General features: G+C 44.3%; 1 protein-coding gene across 2 annotated transcripts in view; it reads right to left on the bottom strand.

Moving 5' to 3' along the window:
* Positions 1 to 22,562, bottom strand: part of CA10 (carbonic anhydrase 10) — a 451,674-nt gene that overhangs the window by 369,592 nt on the left and 59,520 nt on the right. For both annotated transcript variants that reach the window (XM_028521194.2, XM_028521193.2), the window contains one exon: positions 13,983 to 14,057. In XM_028521194.2, coding sequence (XP_028376995.1) covers positions 13,983 to 14,057 — 75 coding nt within the window. The remainder of the gene's footprint in view (positions 1 to 13,982; positions 14,058 to 22,562) is intronic.

The raw sequence follows: 22,562 nt of genomic DNA, 5'->3' as shown, positions 1-22,562 counted from the left end.
GCTCTGGCTGGTGTGGCTCAGTGGATTGAGCACCAGCCTGCAAACTGAAGGTTGCTGGTCCAATTCCCAGTCAGGGCACATGCCTGGGTTGCAGGCCAGGTCCCCAGTTGGGGCCATGCGAGAGGCAACCAATAGATGTTTCTCTCCCTCTTGCTCCCTCCCTCCCTCTTTCTCTCTAAAAATAAATAAACAAAATCTTAAAAAAAAAAAGCTAGTAGAAGCTCAGGCTAGGACATTTATCTACAAAGCCATGGGAATTCTCATCCGGGTCACAGGCTGGAGCCTGACAGTAGAATAATAATACTTAGAAATAGCTGAAGGAAGGTAATTTTGAAACCAGAATTCCATCACCAAACTATCATTCAAGTGAAAGAGCAAAAAAAAAATTCTTATATTGGACACTTGGGGTGAGGCCCCAGAAAATTAACCACCCATACACCCTCTCTATAAAAACACAAAAAAGCAAAACTTAAATATGGAGTTCAGAAAACATCGAGTGAATTCAACAGTACACCCCAATATAGGAGCAAGGGTAGAAATAACGGCAGGAGGAGTGTGGTAGCTGAGCAACACGCTTAGAAAGTAATCCATCTACACTGGAATAGAAGGTTAGAGGGCTCCGAGAAAAATGTCTTCAAGGAAAAGCGGCTGCTGTAACCCGAAGTGCATAATTAAAAATCAGGGAGTATGAATATATTGTGATGCTGAAGTATTATAGAATGACATGGCATATAATGTAAAATAATATTATGATATATTACCTATATCTTCATACTGATGAGATGGCAGTATAATTTTTTTCTGATTAACCTGGGTAATATTTTCACAGGGAAAATAAATGCAAGAAAAGTGTTGTCTAATTGTAAACCATTCTAAAATGAAGGCATGATTCTGGGCAACTTTAGAGTGTTAGAAAGATCATTCTGGAGAGAAAAAAAAAAAACAAGTCAAATCTCCAGAAGTAAGGCAGGTAGCCTAAAATAAAATATACAGGGCCCAGCACCAAAGGATGCCCTTTTTCATTACAAAATCTTTTACTACAAAATCATAAGCATGTAATTCTGAAACATAACAATATCACACCCAAGCACACCATATGGCATTTTAGATGAAATGTTGGAATTAAAACTATAAATTATTAGACCCGTATTATTCCCCTACCAACCACACTCAAGCAGGCCTTACTTCTGCCGGACCCTGTAACTGGGCTTATAGTTGGTATTAGCTGCAATTGTGAATCTCCAGCGCTCCAGAAATGGGAAGGTAGAGCTGTCCCAAAGCTTGGAAAATGAGGATAGAACTTGGAAGAGGCTAGAACCAGAGCCAGAGATTCTGGAGTGGTTTGCTTCAACAGGTGGCTGCCGAGGTTGTAAGAAGAGGAGCTGACCAGGCAAAGGAAGAGGCTCTGGGACACCCTCCATAGAGCGACACAAGGAACAGTAGGCACAGGAAGCTGTAAAGGAGCCCTTGGATCTAGAAATGGGTGATCTGGAAATGTGCACTCTTGCCAGAAAGGAAAAGGGAATGCCTAGAAGAAGACTCATTGGCGATCGGAGCCTGGGCTGAAAAGGAGCCCATGGATCGGCATGTGGCAGGAACCGGTGACCCAATTCCGTTCCATGAGGGGAGCAGGCACGTTGGAGGGCGATTTGGAGTTGAAATGCACCATCATCACAGCTGTCATGGGGTCCAATCAGAAGGAGACATGGAGTGTAGTCGGGGGGGGGGGGGAGGGATAGGTGCCTCCTTACAGCTTCTCATCACACTGGACACTGCACCCCAGCCTGGGGTGGGAGGAGGGGAGCTGGCTCCCTCCTATTGCTATGTAGTCCCTCCTTTTGCTATGTAGTCTGACTTTTCCTGCGTGTTACAGAACGTTACACTCAGTAACAAAGTCCACAGGCTCCTCCCTGCCGTCCTTTTGCAGGTATAAGAAGCAGGATTCCTGGTTGGGGGTTATCGTCTTGCTGCCTTTGATTATCTTCCACCTGACAAAACCCATCTAACCTGAGTGTGAAGCATCCCGCTGGCTCTTCTGTAAATATCCCATTATCACACAACAACTCAATGAGCTGTATTTACCCTTACAAGGTACCTCCCAACAGCTCACCAAGCTGCTTTTCAATACAGCTCTATGAGCTGCCTGTGAAGGTAACCAAGGCATGTCTTTCAAACGGGAGGCATTGCCAGGAGGAGGGAAGAATGGATTTTCGGCTAGCTGGGAAGCCAGGAGATAATGAGGCCAGTGCCCCAATGTTAACCTTGTTAGCATCACTCAGAGAAACCACGTGCCTCCTTGCCAGAAGACAGCCGTGAACTCTGCCTTCAAGTCCTGCCGCCCCACCCACAAGGGGTTTTCAGCGATTGTAAAGTTTCTAACCCTAAGGCACACCTCAGGTGTTTGACTCAGAAGCAGAATCTTTCTTAATACCCCCCTCTCTGTAAAAAATCTTACTGTCAATAATAATCACACAACATTCAGTCACAGCCATTTTTCTTTAGTTTTGAAATAACAATGAAAAACATTTCAGGGACAAAGGCGTTTTTCAGGTTCAATAAAATATTTCATGTATGAACTGAAAACTGCCCTTCCTAAACAAAAATATTATGCCTTGCACTTTTCATTGTTTCAGTGCTTTAAATTTTGAGTACAAGTAAAAACACTCCAAATAGGCACACTTAATGACATAAACGAAGGAACTCAAGTTTTGCTTCTTTCTGTTTACAATTACAGTGCAGTGTTCTTTATTCTGCATCAACTGCTTAATGCACGAATATGTAGTCCTGTGAGGACTGGGACCAGGGGCTTCCCTGCTGTGAACTCCACCAATTCTGGACCCTTAAAAATAGCCTCTGGGAACAAACACGTGTATTAGAAGCCAAATAAATAACAGAGAATCCCTCCAATGAACCTGTTCGTAGAATACAATACTTATGAAAGGATAAGTAACAAAAAATGTGCTCATTTAAAGACTACACGCATCTTATTAAAACACAACAGCAACCACAGGAATTGTTTAGAGCTCAGACCAATAAAATATTTTTTTTTCAGGGAGCAGCTTGTCGCTGGCATTTTTTAGCATTTCCAGCACATGGGAATAGTAAAAAGCAGATGAAACATTTGGTGGGTCTCATTATTGTGATTAACTGCTCTGCAGACATGTTTCTTACTGCTGGCTCCCAGAGTAGACCATGGCCAACGAGCATCCCTTGGTGCATCTGTGACTGGATAGGTCCCGCCGAAGTCCTTCCAGAAGTGTTGCCTGAGAGACTGACTGGTGAGAGCCATCTGCGTTGACTGGCCCAGGGACTGGTGTGTGGAACCGGGGAAGCCACGTACCACTGAGAAGGCTCGGTGCAAAGGCCCAGCCACGGGAGTGCTCCACGGTGGCAACCAGACTCAAACAAGCCCCCCTGGTCGTGAAGCCTAGATGGTGTTTTACGTGCACTCGTGCTCAGGTTGTATCTTCGTGCACAACGTGCTGTCGTTAGATATTTTTAAAGGTTTACAGGGCCTCCTTGCGTTAGAAGGAAGTATTAGGAACTCAGAGTAGTGGTATAACTGCGCTAGTCTTTGCGACCTTAGATAGCCTAATGCAAAATTAGGACAAGAATCACAATACTTTTGTGTAATTTCAGAGTCTATAAGGCACATCTAGGTTTAGTGTATGGTTTCATTTCCCTAAAATATTTCGGACATAGGTTTTCCTGCCCTGATTTTACAAGTGAGTAAACCGAGGCCCTGAGAAGGTAGGTCATTTGCGAACAACATACCAAGGGTGCGCGATGGGGTGGGACACAAAAGCCTGTCTCCTGAGTCCAGTGCACGCCACCTCCCCCGGCTATCGAGTGTGGTAACAACGTGCACCGTCCTAGATGAGATGACAGTAGGAGTGCTTACTGCTCACAGGAAGTGTGCAGTCTGTTATTGGGTAGTAGGTCCGATTCCCTTCTGTTTAATCCATCAGGTATGTCCTCTTCTACCTTGTTCACCTGGCATAGACTTACGTATCTTTTCAGAGCTATCTCGAGGGGAGTTTTCATCTGCGAAGCATTCTCTGACCCCCAAGGCAGAGTCAGTAGCCTTCTGCAGTCTCCCCGCTCCCATCTCACAACCCCGACCAGGATACATTGTGATCCCTGACGTGCATGTCTGTCTTTAAAACTGTCTTTACGCTGCTCAAGATCAGGAGCATCAGTTTATTCCGATTTGGATCCCCCAGTGTCTAGCGGGCACCTGGCAAGTATCAGGCTCAGAGAAAATGTTAATCTCTACACATCCTAATTTCTGGGAAGTCACAGAAGTAAGGTGTTTATAATTGAGGGTGGTGAGTCGGTGTACCCTCACCCTCCTGCGCTGAGAAGAGTATCTCCATTAAGTTCTATTTGCTTTCCCCCAGAGATGAGAAATCAGAGCTCTAGAGAGACACACTTACCTCACTGACTCCATTTCCACACACTGACATTCAGAACATAATAAAATTATCCTGTGAATAAATCAATATTCTATTTCTTAATGCTGCTAAATATATCTCCCAACCCAATTTTGTATCGCATTAGCAAACTCCCAGAGAATATCGGAGCCAGAATGGGTCTTTGAAAACCATGGTGCTCAACTTCTTGATTCTGTAACTGAGGAAATCAAGACACTGAGACACTGCGTTGCCTAAGATTCTGTGGAATAACTAACTGGTGAGCACTTGCCAATATTCCTTGCGGCTTCCACGGCCCAACAGAGGAAGAATACTGATTGTGACAGAAGCAAAGTCTGGGGACAGGACTGGTGCATTCACCCACTAACTCCCTGCTCAAGGAAACGCAACAGTAACACAAGAACTGACACAGTGAGAACTGACTGCCCCCAACATGAGACAGTTATTCTCTTGACCAAACAGTATGCCACAGGGCTCTGTGAAATCCAAGCTTTATCCCTGAGAGAAACTACAATGAAATGCCGCACTCAAACAAAAAGGTTTGCATACACCTTTGCAGCAAAAAAAAAAAGATGATGTCATTAAATGGGGCATCAGGAGGGGCTTGATTTTAGAACATTTGACCTCCAGAATTATAGATAATAACACTTACACATCTTTAGATGTAAGATAATAAATTTGTGTTGTTTTGAGCTGCTGTTTGTGTTGATTTGTACAGCAACCATGGAAACGAATATAATGAATGCATATAGCTCTCAGCCAGGATGTACTGAAGGATGCTGGAGGTAAGGTAAGCTTAGGGGCTAGGAGAGCCTCTGGGCTTCAAAGGGAGAGGGAATGGGGATTGGGGTCACCATGTGGGGCATACGAGAGTGGAGAAAGCCTGTGAGCTGAGCTACACTTGTCAGCAGAACCTATTGGTCAAAGGTGGAGTAGGAGGTCAGGAACAGGGTGCAAAGCTAACCCTGAGCCTGAGCCAGAGGCCAAAACACAAGGTTATACTACATACACAAGGACCTGGGCCTGAGTAAGGAGAGGCAGGAGAGGCCAGGGTCTGGGGCCAGAGCATGAAAGGCTCAGGGAGAGGAGAGCAGGCAGAAAATGATTGGAAGGGCAATTTGGGGTGGCATCTGTTTGGGTCCCTGAGGGCTGCTGTCCACAGGAGCCTCCACATAGCTTGTCCTGCCCAACCCACGGCTTCTTGCTGCATCTTCACAATGGACTACAGTGCCGCACTCCAACGAGCTGCCCAAGCCGGAAACCTGAGAGTCGTGTATACAATCCCTCCTTCTCCCTCACCCTTTCCATTGGTTGCGAATCTGGGAACGCTGGCCGAGAAATCGGAGGTGGGGTGGAGGAAGCGAGCTCTGGTTTTCTTTCGAGGATATCCTTCACGGAAAGGCAACACAAGCATTATCCAACCCAGAGAATATTATTTCCTGTTTCCCTGTTTGAGGATGTTAGGCTAGAACAAAGTCTACTTCATGTTCAAATGCCACCATGGTAGGCACACCCTGTATAACACCCCCATCTGGGTGCCGGTGGGATTTAGGAAGGCTGAGATTTCAACCCTGCGATTAGGTTACACTATATGCCACAGATGAAGAAATTGTGCAGATGTAAATGAGGTCCTCAAAGGTGAGTTTGAGTTGATCGACAGGAAGGTTAGCCTGGGTAAGCCAAACTTGAAAAAGAGAGGCAAGACCTCTCAGGAGGGAAGGCAAAGATTTGAAGCAAGACACTTTTCGTTTGGCCTGGAAGAAAAAAATCTGCCACGAGTTGAACTGCCTGTGGACAAGGGACAACCTACAGGAGCCTATGGCCTCAGTCCTAGAATTCCAAAGAACTGAACTCTGTTGAGGCCCTGCAAGAGCTTGGCCCCAGGTGAGAATACAGCTGGACTGACACCTTTTGCAGCACTGTGAGACCCCGAGCAGAGGGACCAGCTAAGCCGTACTTGGACTCCCTGACCCATGGAAACTGTGAAACAATAAATGTATGTCGATTTTAGCTGTAAAATGTGTGGTCATTTGCTCCATAGCAATAGGAAAGTAATATTTAGTTTTCTAACTAATAGGCACCATTAATGTGGAGAAATGAGAGGCATGCATGACCCCAGGTTGGCCATCCTCCATGGCAAGTGGACCACCCAGCCTGCTTCCCTTCCTAGGTGGATGGATGGCTGGGAGAAAACAGAGCTCATGTTTGTCCTGCCAGTGTCTAATATGAGCCTTTCTGGAGCAAAGAAAAATAGCCATTTTGAACAACACAGGTAATTAGGCATTGGTGTTAAACCACAGGTGTCTGACTACAGGTGTAATTATCCTCATCTAACAATCTTAAGGTTTTAAAACTACCCAACAAGAAATGGTTAGAAATCCCAAGTTGAAAGAGTTGATTGGCCTGGGCAAACCATTTCTAACTCAATTTTAAAGCACACCGCAGAGGATGGAGCTGGGACCTCCCACTCCCATCCTGATCAGAAATGAAGCTACGAGTCCCTCTGTTAATCATTCAGACAGTGGGGACTCAGTCTTATGATCCCGTGGCGTTGGTCAGATCTCCAAGGAAGAGTAAGTTGGTTATAACTATTTACTGTTCTCCCACCATTTCTCGGATCTTGACCCAGACAGCTGAAGTGTGGCTCACACTAAGTGTGATCTGGCTTCTGACCACCTCCGATCTCACAGCACATTGTCTCTGTCCCTCTACACCCCGGCCACAGTGAATCTGGTTCTGTTTCATTTGCCCGTCATGCCTCTGCCTGGGACAGTTCCCTAAGTCCACTCTTCCCTGGTTCTGTCCTTGTTAGCTCCCAGTCTCAGCTTCTGTGGGAAGGTCTCCCGTGATCTCCGAACTACTGTTCTCCCTAGATTTCTCAGAGCCTTTTATAGGACATACTGCAGTTTGTAGTGCTGGGCTTATTTTGATGATGGTGATGGTGATGGTGGTGGTGGTGGTGATGATGGTGTGTCGCATGCTCACTTGCCTGCAGTGAGCTTGGAACTCTGTGGATGGCTAGTCAAAGACATACACAGAGACAACCAGGTCCTGTGGGGAAGTAGGAACGGAATGGCCACTCTCTCTAGAGGGGAGAGCGCCTCATCTCCATTCCCAAGCAGATTTTTATTCTTGAATACCAGTACCCTTTGCAAATTGCAAGTAGTTAACTTTGAAAGGCACTAGCAGATCTCCCGCTGGGAACCTAAGCCAGAGTTTTGGGGGTTTTACCATTTAAAAAGACTACAGGACTTAAAAACTTAGTTTCGTTTCCTCCCTGTGCCTTCATATTTTAATTCAAGAGCATCCTCCAGCAAGCAGATCTCACAGGGTCTTTCATATTCTATGTCTCAGGCCTGATTACCCCGGGGGTCCACTGTTTCTGGTCTGGACTGTACCGCCCCTGCTATTTCCGCAGGTCTGAGCTGGGAGACTTGGATTTCTCAAGCACTCAGGCTTTAGCAAAGGCTTGGGAGCAGGGGTCGATGTCGATCACTCCATCATTTCCACAGCCCCCTGAGTCTCTTCCCTTAGGGCATTTCCATGTGATCACATCTGCCTTAGATTCATTCTCTTTCTTAGAGAATTGTTACCTGTCTTTGACTGCTGATCATGCAAGGGAGCCAGGCATTAGAACAGGCGGCGTTCATGCCAGGGAAATAAGTTTTGTCTCTTTAGTGGCTCCTGGTCCGGAGGTCTTTCACTTGGCCTAAGTCATGGGGGTTACAGCTTCCTGAGACCAGGCAGGGTGATCTCCAACAATGGTGGTCTTGATGATGGTGATGGCAATGATGATGATTTACATCTGGCTTCAATGGGCAATGAGTCTTCTGTTCTGATCCAAGTTGATTTAGCAAATAATGAGTCCCTGCTATAGGCAACATTGGCACTATGACCTGAAGGGGCTGGGAGTAGGAGGAGACAAGGTTTCTGCCCCCAGATGCTGGACTCTCCCCAGGGTCCCCACAGCTCCTATCTTAGCTCACATCTCTTTCATCCCTCATCCTGAATTCTTCACTACTTGCGATCTCTCCCCTGGTGCCCAATGCCTTTATGGTAAATCCAAACTCTCAGCAGGTATGGCCTTCCATGACGGAGCCCTGGCTGCCCTCTTCAGTTCTAAGTCCCTTGATCTCATCTTACTCTAGCAAGTCTCTCTTCCCAGTCTCTTGGCCTCTGCCCATCTTGCTTCCCTCTCTGAAATACCTTCTTCCCCCAGTAGAATCATACATATTACCTTTCAGGACTCAGTGTAGGCATTGACTTTGCTGGGAAGCCCTCTGACACTGGGGAGCCCCAAACACCCTTTTGGGCAGTCTGGGAAACACTGTGAGGTGATAGGCATTTATCCATTTGTCTCCCATTGTCCTCAGCTTTTGGAGGCCACAGAGGAACCTCCTCATGTCTTTACCCACCAAAGGCCAAGCCTGGCCATGCTGAAAACAGGTGTCCAAAGGGAGCTTGCTGGATGAGAGAACTGAAGAGTGTAGGTTCAGCAACCTGGAGAGATCTTCTGGAGGAGGAGGAGTGGAAGAGAGGTTCCTGCTCTAGCATTTCATAAAGTTGGAAAAACATGTATATACATGCTGAGTGTAATGACTTAAAGCTTTAAAATGGAAACGAGCCCCAGATTCTGATGTCTTAGTGTGAAAAGGGAGAAAGCAACTCCCCATCCAAATACTGCCATGTGACGCAGGTTCCGGGGGTGGGTGGGAGACGCTCTTATTACTTTTAGTGAACTGTCTCTCCCCCAAGACTGTAAGCTCCAAGAAGTTCAAGGTCATGTGTTTTCAAAATCCCAGCTCCTAAAATAGTGCCTCCTGTGAGGAGAATGCCCAATTTCCCTACTGTTTTGGATGGATGAAATGTAGATAGACAGTATTTGGCACAAATTTTTCTGAAATGTGTGAAATGTGTGTATATATTTATGCTAAATTATAAATGTGTTATGTACATGTGTGAGAGAGATATATACTTTAAATGCTACTAAACAAACCCCACAATTAACCCATTTTTCCCACTTTCACAGTCTTAGTATAGGTGCTTACCATCTGTTACCCGGATGATAAAAAAAAGGAGAAAAAAACACCTCCTGGATTCTTCTGCCTATGATACTGAAATAGAGTATACCTCCGTTAAAGTACACATTTGATTGTGAATCTCTAGAGCTTAGAAATGTCTTCCAGTTTTCCTAATTTTAAAGGGATTGTGTCTAAGCTCTTGAAATGAGAACTCTAAGAGTTTCACAGCCTGGCCCCTAAGGAACTTGCTGGCCTTCTCCCTCATCGGGCTGTGCTGTGTTCCCTGCCCTTCAGACACTCGGAAGTATCCTCAGCCCCTGAGCCCACAGTGCATTTACAGCCTTCTTCGCCAGCGCTGGAATTTACTCTGATATTCCCCACCCTCTCCTGCTCCTCCACTTGAAGTAACCCTAAACACTGTCAGGACCCAGTTCCCACTTTCTTCCTTCCGTGCCTTGCACTGAGAAACCTGAACCTGGAAGAATGCCTTGGGCTGCAAGTGACAGAAAGCCTGATTCGAAGTGGCTCCAACAATAAGAGGCTTGTTTTCTTGCTTAAGAAAATCAATGCAGAGGTGATTCCATACTTAATTCAATGCTCAATGGGCCATAAAAGATGTGGCTTCCTTCCAACTTTCTGTTCTGCCATCTTCAGTGTGGCTGTTGTTTCCAAGTTTGTTCAGCAGGCTTTCCCTCGAAAACCATGGGTAGAACTGTTTGTCATAGGTTCATGTCTGTGTGAATATATTAATCAGGATTTTCCTGAGCAACAAAACTGATAGAATGTGTGTGGGTATGTGGGGGTGTGTGGAGGGAGAGTTTTATTTTAAGGAATTGACTCGTGTGATTGTAGAAACTGACAGATCTGGGATTTGCAGAGCAGGTGGGCAGGCTGGAGACCCAGGGGAGTATGGGTGTTGCAGCACGAGAACCAAAGGCTTCTGGGAGCACAATTCCCTCTTTCTACAGAGATCTCAGCCTTGTTCTCTTAAGGCCTTCAATTGATTGGGTGAGGCCCACCAACTTCACAGAGGATGATCTGTTTTATTCAAAGTCTACCTACGTAAATGTTCATTTCATCTAAAAACTATCTTTGCAGAAGCATCTAGAATAATAGTTGAGCAAATATCTGGGTAATGTAGACTAGCCAAGTTGACACATTATATTGGCCACTATGATATCTAAATCAATTATTGTCAAGAAAGGGGCTGGAATCATCATGACTGTTGTAGCTAGCAGCCAAGAGTAACCTTTTGGGGCTGGGGAGGTGCTCCTTCCCTGACCACATGGCTGCGTGTGCTCACGTGGTGAACATTTGAACAAAACTGGGGCTCTGCCTACTAGGCAGACTGTGACCACAGGTGGGGTTGGATGGAAGTATGGATTTAAGTGGGTGAACGGCAAAGTCTGTTAAACATTAGGCAGGCAGAATCTCAATATTTCTGGCCTTTAAAAAAATTCCCACATGATATGTTTATTGATTATAACACAGGGAGAGAGAAAGAGAGAAAGTGAGAGAGAGAGAGAGAGAGAGAGAGAGGGAGAGAAACATCAATGTGAGAGAGAAACATCAGTTGCCCCCTGTATGCGCTCTCACTGGGGATCAAACCCTCAACTTTCGGTGGGTGGGATGATGTCCAACCAACTGAGCCTCCCCACAGGTATCTTTATGGCCTTCTTTACATGTTCTATCAATTCTACCGGAGCCCTTATTATACCAAGTCATGGGTTTATGGCTTATCATCCTCCTTAGACTGTGGATTAACCCTTAAATAAACACCATGTATTGATACCTCTTTATCAACAGCCCATTGCATGGTGCTCAACAACAGGTGACTGCTCCAAACATGCAACTGAACTGATCAAAGACAGCTATGCTTGGGCAACCTTGTTCTTGTTAATACTACAGAAATCACACACTTCTATCCAGTACTTGCTTTGTTGAAGTCATAGATTCACAACCGTTATTCCCACTGACAGTTACTTCTAGACATTCTTATAAAGAACCTATGGGACAATAATTCTTCTCCAGGTAGTCTAGTCATACAAAATTCTCTCTTCTTTAACACATCTGTAACCTGAAAAAAAAATCCCAGTGGCAAACTAAAGAACCCTCTCATCCTTAATAAGAGGTAAAGTGTCCACTGTCTGCCCTAAAGCACTGCTTAGATAATGCAGGTCATCCAGAGTCCGTCAGATGTGAGAACCTCAGGTCCACTTATGTAATTCAAAATTCTTATGACTCCTATTTTCTTTTAGCAGAGTTGAAGGTCCCAAAGTTTAGGAAGTGAAATGATCAGATACCAGTCTTCTTGACCAGGAAGCCGAAGGTCATCAGGAGTGTTAAACACAGAGGATGATAAAGTCATTTCCCAGCTGGCCACTGTGTGGGGGAATTCAAGGAACACTTCCTAAGCACCTTCTTCTGTATTTTAGGCATCAGGAGAGACCCTCATTTGTAACCTTATATTTTCCAAAGCTTAGCTCTCTGCCTTTGCTCAAGCAGAGAAGGAGCAAATATCCAGTTATGGTGTTGCTGATAAAAGGATGGTAGTCACACCAAGGAGACTGACAGGCACTGACTCACACCATGCACCAGACTTCACCATTAGCACTTTATCTGCATTATATAATTTCATTGTCACAAACCTCAGGAAGCTGATTTGGTCCTTATCTCCACTCCAACAGATGACAACTCAGGGCCTGAGAGTGGGTAGGTAATGTGCTGACAATTACACGAGCAGGAAGCCCTGGAACCCGGACTCAAGCCCAGGTGTGGCTCTGGAGCCCATGCCTAGAACTCCACACCTTCTTCACCCCATGTAGTGGGTTTCATACGTATTACCCCATTTGCAACTGGAAACGAGGGCAACTTCAACTCTTAAATTAACGCATAAAGGAAAGGTAAAATTTCTTTCCTGTGATTATTTTAGAAGCAACAACAAACTCAAAACACGGCCTTGAACACACGTAACGAATGTATCAACAGAGAGGATATCAAAAAAAAAAAAGTGGCGCAGAAAAGAAACATTCTACAGCCTATCCAGTATCATCCATGAGCATTTGAGTCACTACAGAGGATATTAGAATCAGCCTACTTTAGATTCACAAGACTTACTATAACCTGGAGAAATGCCCTTTGTTGCTCTAATTCCATAATCCAAAAGCAGGAGACTATAATTATGAATGTGATTTCCAGGACATCTTGACTATAAGAAGCATGTTCCTCAGGAAAAAACCATACAAGCATTCTATGCATTGGAAAGGCCCATTCCCAGGTGTAATTATAAAATATCATGTATCTATAGGTGCCATATGAACATCGCTTGTAACAGTTAAGTCATTACAAGAGCATTAGAAACCTGATAATTTCTGGGAGAATTAATCAAGTCCAGCCTCTATCCCACTGAGCCAAGGAATAAATGTACCATAGTGCATTTATGACGTTAGTAATGCAGTTTATGAGACTATTTGGCAACCAGTGGGCTTTTTCCTGGGTCACTCACTCTCCCTCCCCATGCCTGCTCTCCTCCTATTGAAAAGCTCCAAGAGTGTGTTCTACTGTCACACAGACAGGTGAGAAAAGTGATGCTCAGAGGAGTCTGGTAACCTGCTTAGCTCGGCGCAGCTAATGTAATACATTCTACGTAAGGTCAGGAAAAGAAGACATCACTGCCAAGAATGCACCAGGCAACATGGAGCACGGCTCTTTCCATGTGCCACCGACTATACAAACCTCAGTTGACACCTGGGGTCCTCTGTTCCCAGGGCATGAGCAGGGACCCCACCTTGGCTCCCCTGGAGAGCTTTCTTTTTTACCTTCTCATACGTAAGCAGTTAAAATATTTTGAAATATCTCACCTGCCTTCCCTTCTGTCTTTCTCTTTAAGATTCTTGCTCTTTCCCTTGCTTCTTTCCCCACTAAAGTCTTAATCACCACAGCCAGGGGGTGAGGACCACAGTCAGGATAAGAGCAGGAGGAAAAGGCAAGGGCCCTCCCTCTTGCTCCTAAACTAAAGTTTGTTTCTGGCTTCACACTGTCTCCAGTTCTCCTCTCACCTCCCCCATGCTGACGGCATCTTCTTTGCCTTTTATTTTTAGCTGGTGCTTGGTCCAATCTGCTGAGTCCTGACCGCGGATGCTCCTGAAGTGACATCAGGGACAGCATGCATCCCAGCAGGCCTCTTTGCCATGGTCAGCCTTTCCAGGCTTCCTGTTTCATTAATGTGAAGAAAAGGCCCTTTCTCACTTAACCAAATTCCAGCAGACAGAGCTGCGACCCTTGATCCTCCATCGCTCCCTCCCTGACAGCGTCCTCTGTAGGTGGAAGGCCCTCAGGATATGGACTCAGACGGAAAAACGCGGCCATGGTTAAATTGCCATTCACTCCATAAACGTTCTCTGGATGGAGTATTCACACAACACTTAAGTCGGACTGTGCTGTCTTTTGCAATGCATCCCATGACATGTACTAATACCACATTTCATTCAAATTCTTTTCTTAAAAAAGAAGAAGAAATGTGCTTTACCTGGAACAAAGCTTCCCTGGACCACCTCCTTGTACGCCCACCAGCCTTCATGGATTTTTGGTGAATTCTGTTGAGCTAAAGAAAAACAAGGGAGAGAGACTGAGATAAGAGCAGTCAACTGCTGTGTCCTGAATGTCTAAGCAAGCTCGGTGAATATACACACAGTAATCCTTTTCTACCCAAAAGTCCTACTAAAAAAATTCAACAGCAACCCTCTCACTCCTTTTGTTCAGTTAGATCATTAACCTGTTGATATACTATCACAGAGTGCTATTAAAAGCACTCAGGATATTTCCGTTTAAGAGAAAGAGACTATAATTATGTATTTAAGTCTATTTGAATTCCCTTCCTTTGTCTCTACCTCTGACTCACCTCTTCTTCTCACCAGCTCCCTACACACACACACACACACACACACACACACACACACAGACACACACACACACCCTCTGCTGGAACTGAGAAGAGGCCGACCTCATCTACAAGCCAGGCAAAAATCCCACGTGTACACAGAGCTCTTAGGACTGGAGAGGTAGGGAGTTTGCTGAAAGGGCTACACTGGAGGTGGGAGGGGTACAATCAGCCAGCTTTTCTCGGGCCCCGTGAAATGAAAATAAAAATATAAATAATCATAGTGAGGGCTTTGACATCATAGGGAGAAGGGGCTGAAATCCCGAGACATTGCAACATATCATGAGGATCTGTGAGCTCATGCTGACGTGGTCTCAGAGTAGTCTTCGGCATGTGTGACAGCTGATGGGTGAACTGGGACAATTCCTTCCCATGTGGGTATACACTGCCCAGTATAGGTGATACATACATTTGTGTCCATCCCTGTATTAATTAAACTGCATTCATTTTCCAGCTCTCTGTCATAGTGGAGGAAAAGAATGCAATTTCAACCATACTTGTCATTGGGCCAGTGTAAGGTAAACATTAAAACTTTATTCAAATTTCCTTTCTTTAAATCTTGTTTTTTTTTTCAGTCTCCCTTTTCAGACTCATTATTCTGGGATAGAGAGAATGGCACCGATAATGGGTTGGAAAGCAATGCTTTGCGTAGAGAGAGGATTTGCTGAATTCCTTCAGTTTCCATATAAGCTGTGACTGCTTAGCTCCAGGTGCCTTCCCATGGCAGAGAGAAGAGGTGTTTTCTGCCTGTGGCAGTAAGACCCCTGAGGCTTGCAGCTCTGGGACGAAAGAGGATTTATGATATAGGACTAGTAAAAGAGAAGTTAACTTCTCCTAGAGCTGACAGTGGGGCGAGGGGACTTTAGACATGGATAGAAGAGGGACGAAAAACCTATTTGAGGCTCTGAAAAGACACCACATTCCAGGTGCATCAAGGTAGAGTGAATTTCCCAGGAGTTGGACGTCCCACGTGGCCCAGAGAGAGCCCAGAGGCCCCCCAGCCCTTGAGAAGATCCAGACGCAGTTGAGTTGAAAGCCAGCTCCTCTGTTCTGGGGCGGCAGACAAAGGGAGAAGTGACCTCAAAGCAGAGGCTGGACAGGTTCTGTCCAGCCAGGGAGCCAAGTGGAAGAGTCATCAGAGTCTCCAGGTGAAGACTAAAGTTTGCTGACTGCTAACTTACACACATAATTTCAAAAAAAAATCAACGTCATGTTTTAACTGTAACATAAAAGAGAAATGCAAAGAACACAATTTATAATAAAATACTATGTATTTCAATTTGTAAATACGTGGGTGTGATGCGCTAGAAGATAAAAGGAAGTACTGGGAATTTTTATTGAGACAGGTACAAATTATACGGTTGTGTTGTACTGAAGATGCCAGAATCCACGAGTAGCATTGCTCTCAGTGGCGTGGTTTTCCAAAATAGTGAACAACTCTTGGCAGAGTTTGGAGCAAAATGAAGTACCGACTTCCCTTGACTGATACAATATTTGTACTGCTGGGGGATGGGGTATAACAAAACTATGTAAGAGATGTTTTGTATTCATATGCAACACGAAGTCTGATTGCAGACTCAGATAAAGATAACAGTTTTCGCTCCCTTGAATGTCTGCTGAGACATGGGACAATTTATCATTGTTTGGGACTGTCTCATGCTTTGCAGAGTGTGTCCCTGTGCTCCCTGGGTTGGTGCTACTTGGACTCTCTTTCATTGCAACAACCTCCAATTGCCTCACCCATTTCCAAATACTCCTCCAGGAACCGTGGCACCCCTTTTGACCATCGCTGACCTAAAGGGACTATTTTTAGCACCCTTTGTACTTGCTAAATGAGACAGAGTGAAATGTACGCTAAACACTAACCAGAGAACAATGTTTTAAGGAAATAGCTAAAAGATACACTCTGTGTGAATTGTAGGGCTGTGCACCACCCCATTACATATTCAAGTATTTTTTTCTACCTTTTTTTTTTTGCCACTTGTCCATCTTCTTAAGAAACTGTTGTTTCCACCAAAGGATAAAGGAGTGAGGAAAAAAGAAAAAGCAAAGATGCTTGCTCTTCAGATGATGTAAAAGGGAATGCTAATTCTAATGCAACTGAGGAAGATGACTGAATTTTCAGATTTTAAGATACATTCATATTCTCTCTGTCTCTCGATGTGTGTGTGCTTACACACACACACACACACACACACACACTCCTATAAGGAAGACCTAGTGGTCTGCTGAACCATCCGTTTAAGAAACCTCATTTCAGAGGAAGAAAACGAAGCCCCTGGATAACTGAGAGGATTCCAAGTGACAAAACTATCACTGAAAACCACTGTTCCATCCAAGAGGTTGCAAATCACTTTGCTCTCCTCATCTGCAGGCATTGCTTCTTCAGCTGCCATTCAGAAGTGGGCTTATGTTAAGATTTTAGTAGGTGGCAAAAGGTCAGACTGTCTGAATCAAGTGTGGCTGAATGACAGATGCAGAGTTCTCCTTAGCTTCCGTTGACGTGCATTGGGAAGGACCCAAATTTACCTGCCCGAATCAGTCAGCCTGAGTGGGGCCCATGGATTCCCATCAGTTACAAAATACACTCACTGCAGGCTGGTGTTAAAGAACACAAAGGCGTTTTATGTAACATGTCTTCAAATGCGCTTGTATGTCCACTTTGGATTTATACTGTTGAGCAAATTGAAAGACAGAAGAGCATACTGAAAAGGTACCTGGTCCTGGGCGGGTGGCTCAGTTGGTTAGAACATCGTCCCCATACACCAAATGGCTGTGGGTTCAATTTCCAGTCAGGGCACATAACTAGGCTGCAGGTTTGATCCCCCCCGTCTGAGCTTGTATGGGAGGCAACTGATCAATGTTTCTCTTTCACATGGGTGTTTCTCTTTCTCATTCCCTTCCTCTCATTCTCAAACCAATTTCTAAAAGTCCTCCAGTGAGGATTAAAAAAAGAAAGAAAGAAAAGGTACCTCATTTCAAGTTCTGCGGTCCTCGGAGCAGCCTGAGACAGAGCACCAAAAGAAGTACTGGATTTCCGTTTTAACCCCTGGCCAGATTCTCAATAGTCACCTCGTTGTTTGCATCTGATTTCCGGTGAGTGGGGAGCTAACTGAGACGTCCTCAGAGCAAACAGGGAAACAAGAGCAGCCTTAGTTCTGCTGCGCTCGCTGCTTCTCTTTGCGGATGGGTTGGGGTTTCTTTACTTAACATGCGACCAGCCCCTGGAGAGAATCCAGGTGTCTAATCAAAAAAATTATGTTGCCACTGCTACATGAGGAGATATACATAGCAAGGGCCCCTCCTGAGATAGTAAACAAAACTTATTTCCATTTTATTCTCCTTTTTCTCACGGTGGCAGTTTGAGAACTTGTGAGCTTCAAAGGGAAACTCAGAATCCCAGGATTCTGAAAGAAACACAGAGTTCATGGTTCTGATTTCTTCCTGTACAGATGAGGAAACTGAGGCACAGAGAAGGGATGGGGTCTTAGGACAGGGGTCAGCAAACTTTTACTGTAAATGGCCAGATAGTTAATCCTGTAGCTCTAAAGACTATACTGTCCCTGTCCCAACCACTAAGCTCCGCCACTACAGCACAATAGCGGCATATGCAATCCTTACATATACAACTGGATGGGTGTGGCTGGGTGCCAATAAAACTTTATTTACAAATATAGGGAGATCACTAGATTTGGCCTGTGGGCCACAATTTGCTGCTTCCTGTCTTTGAACAAAAGAAAAAAAGGATTTTGTCATCTAATTCCGTTTCTTACTCAAATTTTCAGAAGCAACCTACGTTACAGAGAAAACTAAAGAATTGGAAAATACATGAGTTTTCCAATGACATGCAAATATCTGATTAATAAGCATTGTATAAAGTATGTGTAATATAAAGTCTTTTTGAGACTTCCTGAAATTAATCACTAGAATCTACATTAAACTCAATAGGGCCCCTCCCAGTGTCCTCCTCTTGTTCCACTGGGGCTAAGCCACCAAAGTTGGAGGGGCCCCATGTAAACACAGCCCACGGCCCCACCCTGGGTTGTTCACACCAGTCACTGAGGACCTGCCCCATTGTGGGAAGCCCTTTGATTTCTCCCACAAGTCCATAAAGCACGTTTCTGGACGACTCCTGGGAATCTCACCTGTTTCCATGGATAAAGTAAGTATATTTTCACCTGCTAATTCTTTCCCATCACTTTGAAATAAACTTTTACAACTCTCCTCTATATAAATAATATATATAGTATATGTGTACATATATACGTATTATACTTATAATATATATCTTCTTATCACAAGCTGCGAGGCAGAGGTAAGGAACTTAACTAACCCAGGTACAGAGAAAACACACCTGTGAGACATCTGCAAATGGAACCTGCAGAGGTCTCCCGACCTGGGAGAAAACACTCCAGAGCAATGGCTGAGCGTGCCCTGGTGTGGTAGGGAAGGCAATGGTGCAGGAGGGAACAGGGGAGCCCTCACACGGGGACCCAGTAGGGAAAGGGTGGTTGCTTAATAAAACTCCACCATCAGTCAGAACGCACCCCATTGTAAGCAGGCACATTGCAAAATGAGCTTCCAAGCCCTGGGTCAGTACAATGATAACTTGTGCCACATGGTTTACAAAAAGAAAAGACGGTGTCAAATACATAGAAGGCAGTCAGAGCACATGAGCTGCTATGGTTACTTGGTTTCCACGTGATAGCAGGAGCTCTGCACAGTTGTTTGCCCGTGAAACTGCTTTTCTCACCTGAGGAGCTAACTCAGTGAAGGAGGCACTGAGTCCATTGGATCAGAAGAACACCAGATGTTGCAAGGTGAAAAAGTCCTGCTTACGTGGGAGGCAGGATGCAAAGGTATCACAGCCCCTACCCTAAGGACTTCCTGTTTTGCTTTTGTGGCCAGTTCTGCCGCCTCCGTGGGAAGCAGGAGCACTGAGAAGAGCATGGCTCCCAGGGGGAGCGTGATGACATCCCGAGTGCACTGCACGGTGCCCTCTGGACCTGCTGAGCATAATGCTCTTCTCCAAGTGCTTGACTTTTACACCACCAGCTAGGTCTCTCCCTCTTCCGTGAACCCCTGGTATTATGTTATCCCTCACGTTAGCATTTAGATAGTGCCCCACCCTTATGTGTTTCCATGTCATTCTTTCACACTAGCCTACAACTTTCTTGAGGTCAGGGGCTGTGTCTTCTTTCGAAATTCCATTATTTGTGCAAAGCTTGGTACATAAGAGGTGCCCAATAAAAGTTGGGTAAATGCATGAAAAATTGAAATCCAGCTTAAGCAGCCCTGGGGACATTTTAGTCTATATCCAAAGACGTTGTGGTGATGCCTATATTTGTAGTCAAGTGGGGATGTGGACAAAAGTGTTAAGTTGGGTGACAGGCCCACACTCGCTTGACAGATGGGTGAGCACCAGGAGCTGGCTCCCTGCCTGGGGACATGAAAGCCATAGAAAACTCCATTATTTAGTTTAATGCATTTCATTTAAAAGCAAGGGGGTAAGTGTTAGGGGGAAGAAATGCCATACTTGAGAGTGTTTACATCTCTGCCGTCCTTTACTTTTTCTGAAGTTGTGAGACAAGGATGAGACTCCTTTCTACCCCTCCTCCCTTTATGACCCCATCTTACCATAAACTCTAGAGGGAACACATGGACCCCCAAGAATTGCACTGGCTAACTGGGTGACAAAGTGACAGTACCAAGCACTGAAGATGGGTATAAGCTGGAATCCCCTTACCCCTTGGGCCAGACCCAAGCAAGCTGACCTTGAAATCATACAATATTTGTGTTGGGAGCTAAAGAAAGAAAAACCAGTGGTGGTAGATCAGCCTTATTACTCTCACCTGAAAGGCTGAGAATGCGATCATGGTTCAGAGGCTCAAGGTAAAGTTGGAGTTGAACATCAACAGAAGAAAAGTCCCTAACACGGCTCGTGTTTAGCTTGGTATTCTAGAGTCTCTGAAATTGAGTGGATTTACCACTCCTCTGATCTCATTTCCCATGATCTTTACAACATTTCTGTTCTCCCTGCTGTTCCTGAGTCTACCGTGTTTATGATTCTCTCCACACTTTCACTCAGCTTTTGTCCCCTGGAATTCCCTCTTTATCTACTTTTTTCATGACTAGTCTTCCTCATTCTCAAAGGCTTACCAATTCCCACTCTTTTCAAGAAACTTCTGATCATTCCAGCTCCACTGTAATCTCTCACCTCTATGAATTTTAGAACTTTAGTGTCTATTCCTATTTATCACTTTCATTAATTCAGCAAACATTTGAGCACCTATGACTGTAAGGCAGCATTCTATGCATCGAGGATGCAAAGTTGCATTTTTCAAGAACTTGCATTCCAATGAGTACAGGGAAAAAGCAAACAACGGAATTAAACTATAAGGAGAACACTAGACAAAGTACTGCGCAGCATAATTTAAGAGATGAAGTAATAGAGTAACTGGAAGGACACATTAGATCATGTGACAGTGATGACCTTTGAGATTATGACACTCGATCTGAGATTTAAATGACAAAAAAGATCCAGCCTCATAAAGGTCAACAGTGATAGTATTTCAGACGGATTATAAGAAGGCAGGAAAGAGCTTGGGTTTTTCAAGAAAAATATGTGGTCACAGGAGAGGCACGGGAAGGGAGGGCAGCGATGAGGCTTGATGATGTGGGTTACAGTCCAGAAGATGGTGGTGGCTTCAACTAGGACAGTGTCGGTGAAAATAGGAGTGGCTGGACCCTATAGTTTTTATAGAAAAAGTGAATAGGACATGGTTATGGGCTGGATGAGGGAAGTTAAAGACCATGGGTGAAGGATAACTCCCACCTTGTATGGCCTGAGTGACTACGTTGACAGTCATTGAGATGACAAGGGAGACTGGGGAAGGAGTAGCTTTGGAGCGTGAAGTAAATGAAGTCAAGAGTTCTGTTTGCAATGGCTCGTGAGCTTTGTGCAGAGATGTCAAGTAGGCAGGTGGATATCAAACGAGTTCTGAGGAAAGGTTAAGAAGAGATACGTGTTTAGGACTCTTTGGCATATGGGTGATATTTACAACCAGGAGTTTATAAGAAGTTACCAAGAATCACATAAAAATGTGTAGCGATACCCAAAGGGACATGGAATGGAGCTCTGGAATTTTAACTTTACTGAGATTTCCTGTTTTTAGCCTAATTTCTGTTCCAAGGTCTCATCCAGGATCCCACATTATAGTTTGTTAGTTGTCATATCTTTTTACTCTTTTCATGGCTGCCACAATTTCTTCATATACTTTTAATTCATGTCTTCCCATAGCCCTACCTCCCTAACTAAATTAAAATTATCTCACCAGTAAATGTGGTGCTTAGGCTACAAAAAGGCAACACAAATAATAGGTGCACTAGGCATTGTGTTTAATACATGGTTGTTTAATGAATCTAGGAAGGGGAGAAAGACAGAAGCTCCATCTAGAAATGCTATTTACCAGAGTTATAAGAATACTCACCTTCAGACCCCTTTTCACTTTTTCCCTGAAATAAGTTTAGTGACAGTCCTTAGATATTAAGAACCACGTAACTTAAATAATAACAATAGAAGAACACAAAAAGGGATAAAGAGATTATCTCTCATTTATGTAATTGTAAGAGGATACCTATAATTTTGTTGTCTGTTTCTTTTATCAAACATTACTTCCTGAGTTGTTTTCTCCATTCTCAATTTAGCGTGCACATAATAGCCTTTTCAGCAAACATGCCACCATTTCCCAATTATTCCCTTCCTATTGGTCATCTGCAGACTGAAATGAACATTTTCAAGCCCTGAAGTTCCTCTGCTCCCTTTCTTTTAGAATCTTTTTGTAGAACAGCATGACAAAACCAGTGTGGGAGAACAAAACATCCATGTATTTAAGTTACTCTGTAAAAAATTTAGATTAGTTTGCATTGATATTTCAATGTGATTATGTTTAAAGGAAACTATTTGGGTAACCTCAAGACAAATAAATAATGACAGAATAATGCTAATAAATTTAAAAGTAATTTTAACTTCCGAGAAATAGGCAACTAAACAAGAAGCTTTGTAACTCTGTCCAATGAATGAGCCTCTTTTGTCACAAATTCATGAGATGAACATTTCATCAAAGTCGGGACACATTTTGTATTTCATGCTTTTTACTCTATCACCTT

The sequence above is a fragment of the Phyllostomus discolor genome, chromosome 8 (assembly GCF_004126475.2).
Source record: "Phyllostomus discolor isolate MPI-MPIP mPhyDis1 chromosome 8, mPhyDis1.pri.v3, whole genome shotgun sequence".
Taxonomy (NCBI): domain Eukaryota; kingdom Metazoa; phylum Chordata; class Mammalia; order Chiroptera; family Phyllostomidae; genus Phyllostomus; species Phyllostomus discolor.
Note: the sequence above shows the minus strand (reverse complement) of the source record. Positions and strands in the feature narration are given on the sequence as shown.